This window comes from Nannobrachium achirus, assembly GCF_963921795.1.
Source record: "Nannobrachium achirus genome assembly, chromosome: 6".
Classification (NCBI taxonomy): domain Eukaryota; kingdom Metazoa; phylum Chordata; class Actinopteri; order Myctophiformes; family Myctophidae; genus Nannobrachium; species Nannobrachium achirus.
Genome location: NC_137815.1, coordinates 49,497,329 through 49,506,319, shown reverse-complemented (window position 1 = coordinate 49,506,319; position 8,991 = coordinate 49,497,329). Strand labels below are relative to the sequence as shown.

Here is an 8,991-nt window from a genome sequence, read left to right as displayed (position 1 = left end):
GAATAAGGCCTCAGCAATTAGTTCACCATAACAAATCGTAGAGCATTGAAGTCGTTGTCATGCAACACTGGTCAACTTGATTGCTAAGAAGTAACGCTATATACTGATACTGAACTGAAGAATATCTATATTGAACATTATTTATATTTCAAAACACCTGCAACAGCTACGGTACATCAATTGTACAGTATCTGCTACCATTACCACCATCTTTGTTGTTTTGAACTGTTGCAATCAGTTTAATTCTGTCATTGCATTCAAAGAACTTTGATTGGAATTCCAATCAACGACAACAACGACACCAGACTCACAACATAAATAATTTTAAAAAGGGCTGTGGCTAGCGATTGAGGACAGGTCCAGACTCCAGAGGGAAAGTAAGAGGCAGAGGGCAACATAAATGGAATGGAGTGGAAAGGAAAGGAAAGGAAGGAAGAGCACAGGAAAGAAAGAGAGTAAATGAAATGAAATTAAAACATACAGTAAACTCTATAGTAGTAGTATTATAATCAGACTTAAGCCCTTTGCACACAGGAGAGTTGCGTTTTTTTCGTTTGCGGCATGAATAAAACGCATTGGATTTGGTGTGCAAGGCTGTGCGGAATCGGCGCTGCGGATCCAAAAAGGAGTCATAAAAGGAGTGATGAGTTTTTTACCGCATGCGACAAGACGCACAAATCGAACTGGGTTCGATCGAGAAAAAAACGCACGGCGGCAGCCACTCGTCGCACGGCTAATTCGGAGCCGGTGTGCATGAGGTCATAGAGAATCATTGTTTTCTTTTCAAAAAATGATATTGTCCGTTTTATCCGTGCGGTTAAACGCGCCTGTGTGCAAAGGGCTTTACTGTACTACAATATTACACACAACAATATTTAAAAGATAGCAACAATTGGACTAGATTCAGGCTTTTTGTTAAGTATTGCCTGTAGCAGAATCCATTGCATAATATACTGTAGAGATTTGAACATAAACACATCACAATTACTGAAGGTTGAGTCTAATCCTTAAGACCATGCAGCTACATCTTTCTACTGAAGGAGATGTCAACAGGTAAGCTTGGTAACCTGCCCTCTGAGATTGATGAGGAGATTGGCTAGAATGTAAAATATTTATGTTTTTTTTTTTAAATATACCTGGACACTTTAAATATACAGTACTATCCAGACACTGAAGCACTCATGTCTGCACATTTATTGCAAGAGGTGACTCAGAGTCTACTACTTACTTGGTTAGTCTATTTGAAGTGCCCAAGTAAAGACTTCTAACAAAAAACAAACTTCACAGCAAAAGCTGAGCCAAAAACCCTTCTACTCAAAACATTTTCCACAATTGTTCTTTCATTCTCTCTCTCTCTCCCTCTTTCTCTCTCAACCATGATATTTAGGCCTGTGTTCACGCTCAGCATCCCATGATAAGCACCAACTAAAACTAACCCACATGGTTTTCCTTCCTTTGTATTGGATCATTTCTTTATACAGTCGATTGATTGGATTTGTATTCACACGTCAAAGCTTGGCTTGCCTTGGCTTACAGGGTCTCCGCACCGTATCAACACCACTGGTATACTGAGTGAAGCGTGGCCCATACAAAACCTAGGGGCAGTGGTGGAAAAAAGTACTCAAATTGTTTACTTAAAGGGATATTCCACTTTCAAAAAACTTTTTGTCATTGTATGGTCTAATCAGGCTTGTATGAACACCCTGAACAGTTTTTAATTTACTTCATTCAGTATTTAGATATTTGATGTAAATGTTACCAGGCCCTCCAGGCCCAGGGCCTCTCCCCACACACACTCATTGTAACTTCAAACTCCATTTTAACCATGATAGATTCATTAAAAACACCCATTATTTTTTCTGGTGACTCATACTAACCCCCTAATACGTGAGCAGGCCGTGTTTTTTCAATAATGTGTTTCATGTATTTTTAATAATCCTTTGGGAAAATGGAAAAAAGTAAACACAATAAAAATATATAAATAATACATGAAAAACGTTATGGAAAAAACACGGCCTGCTCACGTATTAGGACTCGGGTAGTAAGAGTCGCCAGAAAAAATGATGGGTGTTTTTAATGAATCTATCATGGTTAAAATGGAGTTTGAAGTTACAATGAGTGTGTGTGGGGAGAGGCCCTGGGCCTGGAGGGCCTGGTAACATTTACATCAAATATCTAAATACTGAATGAAGCAAATTAAAAACTGTTCAGGGTGTTCATACAAGCCTGATTAGACCATACAATGACAAAAAGTTTTTTTGAAAGTGGAATATCAAAAGTATCAATACTGCAGTGTAGAAATACATGTACAAGTAAAAGTCCGCAAAAATCTACAAAGTAACTAGTAAATAAAGTTTTCAAATAAAAGTAGTGGAGTGAAAGTACAATATTTGGATCAGAGATGTAGTGGAGTAGAAGTAAAAGTAAATAGGCCTACTCAAGTAAAGTACAAATAATTCAAAATTGTACTTAAGTACAGTACTACTTAGTTACTTTGCACCATTGCCTACTGGGGCTATATAACAACACTCTTCATCTCTCCCACCAGACACACACACTGAGTGGCTGAGGATCCCCACATACACTGTCTTCAATTTTTAATATTGTTCTAAGATGAGATTAAATGCAACGTTATTGATCCCCAGAGGGAAATTCAGGGGTCATAGAAAAAACAGTTAAGAGTAAGAATCAAGTACTGTAAGAATAAATAAGAATATAAATACAAATAAAACACTGATCAGCTGGCCTTTGCACTGGATCTCTGAATGAGTGAATAGCCTACGAAGTCAATCAATGAATATACAGTAAATACAGTGACTATTAATGATAGACTGTAACTGTATACATATAGACAACGGTAATAATGAAAGTAAGAAATGTGTACAAGTCTATCAACAGTATAGAATGAATATACGTATACTATCAACAGATAGAGAAAGTCTACTAACAGTGAATACTGTATCTGGATGAATTATGTACTATTGGTTGCAGTAAACCAACTATTCCAATCAATCAATCAATCAATCAATCAATCAATCAATCAATCAATCATGAAGACCAGCACACTGAAACATCACTAGCAATCACCCTAAATGTTCTCATTGAGGGTTTCACTGGAGGTCATTCTTTCTGCTAGTTTTGGTCTGTTGTGTTTTTAGAGAATTTTCATTTCTTTCTTTTCTAAATTAAACTTATATATTTTTCCCCTTCACAGTGTAATGTAATATTTCCTATGATCAAATGAAAATTCTATTAACTTTCACTGGGACAAAGGTTGCTGCAAGACTTGAGCAATTTGCCCTTGACATTCAAAAGGTTGGGTGGCATTTAAGGGAGCTGCGCCACTCCCCGTATGCACAGTCCACGTACTGACGTGCAGAGAAACACACACTCATACAGAGCAGCTGCCACCCCCCGCCCCAACCCACACATACACATTCACTTCCTTAATGACATCATCAAATGGCTTTTTGACACCAATTGCCTGTCAGGTACCGTATGCTAATTATGAGCATTGCTCTGATCAGCACAATATATACTACATTTCTCCATCCACCCATGCACTTTCACACAATCTCTCTCTCTCTCTCTCTCTCTCTCTCTCTCTCTCTCTCTCTCTCTCTCTCTCTCTCTCTCTCAGGCCAGGCAAGGGCAGTTGAACCATGGACCAGGCTAAAGCAATCAAACACACACTCATGTCTCATGTCATGGTTCATGCTGGGGCTCTTCTGGCAGGACATTTCTCCATTCAGCGGGCATAATAGTCAACAACGAATGAAAGCAGTCCTGTCTTTTACCACTATGATTCTTCTATGCAGTCTAACAAAGCATCATTACTGGACTGAACAATGAGGAAAAAACAGAAAGGTTCCAAGGACATCAAAATTATGCAGTTTATCCGCCCACTAGTTGACCTGGTTGAGCCAACAGTGTTTATTCAAATTAATCCGTTTCTCAGTTGCATTATTGTTGGTTAAATAAGCAATCAGTAGAAGAGTGCTTAAAGTGTGTCTCTCTGTGCCAAGTCCTCTCTCCCAAAGGGACGCTTTCAGCCTTTAGTGGTCAACTGCTAATTAAAACCCTATGTCCTTCGTCATACAACAAATAGTGAGAATAGCCTATTTTTGAATATTTGGGTAAATGTGTTTTTAGCTGGATGTGTTCATTCTTAAAGGGATAGTTCCTTTCTATTGATTACCCCCTCACCCCTTGAATTCATGGATATTCTTTTGTTTTTTTTCGCATTCCCAATTCCCAATAATTTGCTTTGCCTGCTTTGTTCCCTATGGAAACACAAAGAGTCTCCTCAAATTATTGGCTTAGGAATACGACAAAAACAAAAAGTATCCATTAATGCAAGTCTCCATGGCGTGAATAATCGATAGGAAACAAAAGTCATTTTGGGGGTTTGAGCTATCCTTTTAAAGGGCTACTTTACCCCTGGAAGAACATGCAGTCACTCAATGTTAATATTATTTGTAGTAGGTAACAGTAGGACATTTTGAAAATTGCACCCTATGGCCAGAAGAATCGTTAATTCTGTGTGGTTTGACTGGACTGTAACACAATGTAGTGCAAGTTGGTCCTCTAGTCTACAGTCTATAACTTTATGGAGTGGTTGAGAAAGGATACACAGTTCAACGGGGGGGATTATGAAATCAAGCTCAACTGTCAGTAAGCTGATCTTCCAAATGTCAAATGATACATATTCATCTATTTGGCAGATGGCTGCAAAGACGCTGGTCTCTGGGCTGGGCCCAGACACAGGGATGGCTGACATTTACATGTCACACGCACATGCACACGCACACACACACACACACACACACACACACACACACACACACACACACACACACACACACACACACACACACACACACACACACACACACACACACATCCATACAGTAAACACCTGCACACAAACTCTGTTGTTCCATCTATCCCTCCCTCACACGCACATGCACGCACGCACGCACACATCCGCCCAGTAAACACCTGCACAAAAACGATTTTGTTCCATTCCTACCACACATACACACACACACAGTCACACGCATGCACATGCACACGCACACACACACACGCACACGCACACACACACACACTCACACACACACACACACACACACACACACACACACACACACACACACACCCACACACACACACACACACACACACACACACACACACAAGCTGGTGTGTAGGGTTGATTACTGATGCTAAAAGAGTGCCTCTGCATGCCAGATGCCCATAAAAATAAATCAAGCTTAAAGGGTGAGATCCAGCCTTCAGAGGTGTGTTTGTTCCATCTATGAAGGACTGTCTCGCACAACATCGTCTAATTCATACTCCCTCGCACCAATGGTGTCCCTCGGCCTCTACGAAACCATATTACCAACACATATTTGTGGCTTATCCAAAGGGAAATGGCCTATTGGCCAGGGGAAATATTCTGCTTATGGCATGATTACTCCATTACATTCATCCCACCTTGACCTCAGGCAGGTCACTTACAATAGCTTGAAAAAGTATATAAATAACGTCGTTGTCGAGTGGAAACCTTGTATGTCCAAAACCGTTTTTATCATTTAAAAAAAATGAACTAAACTAGTGAAAACAGCCGATCTACAAGCACACAAAGCCTCACAGCGTGAGGCGTTAAGTGCTGTAGATCTGCTGTTTTCACTACTTTTGTGCGACGGCCTTGTCTGATGAAGCAGGGCTTTACTTCGAGAAAAAGCGCACAAATTTGAAACTTTGGAGATACAAGGTTTCTGCCCGACAGTGCGGCAACTGACACCGCAATGTATGCAACGGCGTAAAAATAAGTATTGCAATGGTATTGCTCTCCCTTGATGCAGACGGAGAAGCAGACGAGCTTGGTGAGTTTTTCTTTTTCTTCTCTGTCTCTAGGCGTGCTGCTCTGGGGATAAAAGTAAGGGGAACCATTTCTGCTTAATATCCCAATGAAGTTCAGCCTCACAACTCCACAAGTCTCAACTCTTTCTTTAAATTCTCGCTCCCCTTAGATCTCGTCCTCGTGTCATTTTCTTTCCTCTTTGAAGAAAGTTTCTTCATGCTTTCCCCCCCAGACAATACATTAGTGAGAAACAACAAAGAGTCGCCGGAATGAGAGAACCTTATGTGACACAGATCATGAACCAGAATAGAATGCTTGTGTCTGGAATGGGTCTGTGACTTTATGTGGTTTCTGATCAAGCACTCTTTTTGTCATCCGTTGCTCAAAATATCCAGATTCAAACCAGTAACAAACATAAAATCTAATTAAATGTATGTTCACCAGACAAAGTTTAATTTAATTTACACCATGGACACAGAAAATACTAGTTTCTGATTGGGTGGCAGTTCTTAATCAGTGGTCATGATATGAAATTGCATCTAACCATAACAATAGTAATAGATCGGCCATATAATTGATATTGCATTATATCACAATTGTTGTTCTTCCCATACTGTATCGACACTCGAGGCTGTAGTATCAGTATACTTTTGGAGGGGGAAAAAAACAACAACTTCTGTTCTCATGCATAGAAACCAATGGTAGAAGTCCGGTCCTGACACTCCACTCCTCTAGAACTAGTTTGCCTTCCAGTATGAATTGAGAAAAGCAATATTTATCGCATCGCAATATTTCCATATTTATCGCAATATATACAATATATATACAATCGCATTGTGACCCAAGTATCGTGATACGTATCGCATCCCGAGGTTATTACCAATACCCATCCCTAGTAGCAGCTGTCTGTGGGACTAGAATGATTATTACGACACAGCTTGTTTGATGCTTCCCTCAATAATTTAAGTCAAATATATGTCTTTTTGTAAGTGACCATACAAGCCTGCTAATGCATGGTGTCTCGTTATAGGAAAACAACAGACTCTGGTATTTCCCAAAATCAGGAGACCTTGTCATCCGTTATTGCTTACGTATAAACTATTCTACATGTAACCCATAACTCCAATGTCGGACATGGGACACATTTTCCCCCTGTGTCAGACGGGGGGAAAAAAACAGTGGGTTGTTCAGTTCCAACCACTCACCTCCACTGGGTATCTGCGGCCGTTGATGCTGTGTTCAGACCCATCGGAGCCGTTGCTGGGACCCCAGTGAAACTCCACCTTCTCTGCCTTGAATCTCCCCGGCAGGCCTGCTCCCCGCACAAAGTAATCATCCTTCAGCATTATGGCCACTGGAAAGGGACAGACAGAAAGTACAGTACAGAGTCAATGGTTATACCCAGGGGCGTCACACCAAATTCTGGGCCCTGGGTACAAGGATTCACTGCGGGCCCCCCATGAATGTTAACTATTGAAAAATAGCAGATATACAAGCTCACAGCGCGGCACCGAGTGCCGCGCTGTGAGCTTGTATCTGCTATTTTTGAAAAATCGTGAAAATGTGTGCCAGAAACCTATGTCAAGGACCCCCAAGATGATATGTATTTGGCCACGGACCCCGATCTCAAAAATATTTAGTTCCAGGGACCCCCAGAAGCACAATTTGAGTTAGAAATGTTCGCTTAAAAAATACATATATTCAAAGATTTTCACACATTTTCACAACTTTTCAAAAATAGCAGATCTACAAGCTCACAGCGCGGCACTCGGTGCCGCGCTGTGAGCTTGTATATCTGCTATTTTTCAATAGATAAAGTTATTAGGGCCCCTCCACCTTGGGCCCCAGTAACTCAGTCCCATTTTCCTACCCCTTGTGACGCCCCTGGTTATACCTCACTGAACATCATCTTTAACACATTAAATAGATCTTGGAAACTGTGAGAGGATGAAAACATAGTATTCATTTCTTGAGTATACTGTGAATATAAATGTCAAAGATGAGTTGAAAAGGGTGTTTGTAGCATTCACCCATGCATGAAACATAATTGTTTTTTAAAAGGAATGGGAAAAGACACAGGTCCCGAGGACATGCTAAATCTAATCGTCGGCTAACATTTTTGGATTTGTCTTGAGGGAGATGTGCTGAATATTACACAAGACACTTTCGGTCTTTCTGACAGCCTCAAAGACAAGGTCTATAATGAGGGGCTAATTTGTCTATAAAAATCTATCTCCTCAACCGTTGCAAATCGTCCTTGCAGAGTCCTTTGTTATTCTACCGCTTCTTGGTGAAATATAGTGGGAGTTAAGGGGCCCCTAATTCGAACATTCACAAATGGTTCTAAGAGGGCCCCCGTGTTCCATTAACCAGAGCGACCTTAAATAACTGCTCCCATTGTCAGAGAGATTTCTGGCTCTGATTGAATTTCACGGCTGCTTCCATTTCATTCTTCACCAGAGATTTCTGTCCCCGTTTAGAGGAAGCGCTCAAGCAAAAATGAGTGACCTGGTTTGTCAGCTCAACAAGACTTCGGCCAAGTCAAAGAACTGAATCAAACTAAAGTGTGCCTAACTGGGTCCACTTTACGTGGGTGGTCAGAGATGGAAGGTGGGGACCTTCTCTCAAGTACCACATGACTCTTCCACCTTAGACTGGTTCACTCAGCTGGCAAATGATTGCTTTCCCACTTATTTTCCCCCTTTATAACATTTCTAAAACATTTAACATTTAATAGTATATGTCACATTTTGTCTTTGAAAGTTGGTAGGACAAAGCAAATAAAAATTAAATGCTGGATAACAAGATTCCAGTGAGGAGGTTGTTCTTACACTTCTTGCAACAGCTCACATCACAACAAATTGATTTTTTTTAAAGAACACAAGTGAACACTAAATCTTGGGATTCATTTATATGTTATTCCTGTTATAGAATCAAGATTTCCAATCGATATTATTGACAGGACTGCCAATCAAGTAAAGATAATAACACTCATTTATCAATCTATCATAGAAACTATTGGAGATACAACCACAGAAATGATCTCAACAGGGCCGACGTGTGATTTATGACACGTTCATATGTCATCAATCACAACGTGAGAATGGTCGTTTTAAATAGAT

General features: G+C 40.4%; 1 protein-coding gene across 1 annotated transcript in view; it reads right to left on the bottom strand.

Moving 5' to 3' along the window:
• The window catches only part of LOC308287144 (receptor-type tyrosine-protein phosphatase gamma-like), a gene marked incomplete at its 5' end in the record, with an annotated part of 474,731 nt that overhangs the window by 137,172 nt on the left and 328,568 nt on the right, over nucleotides 1-8,991 (bottom strand). The window contains 1 exon segment of the mRNA XM_080728264.1: nucleotides 7,075-7,223. Within this exon segment, the coding sequence (XP_080584390.1) occupies nucleotides 7,075-7,223 (149 nt within the window).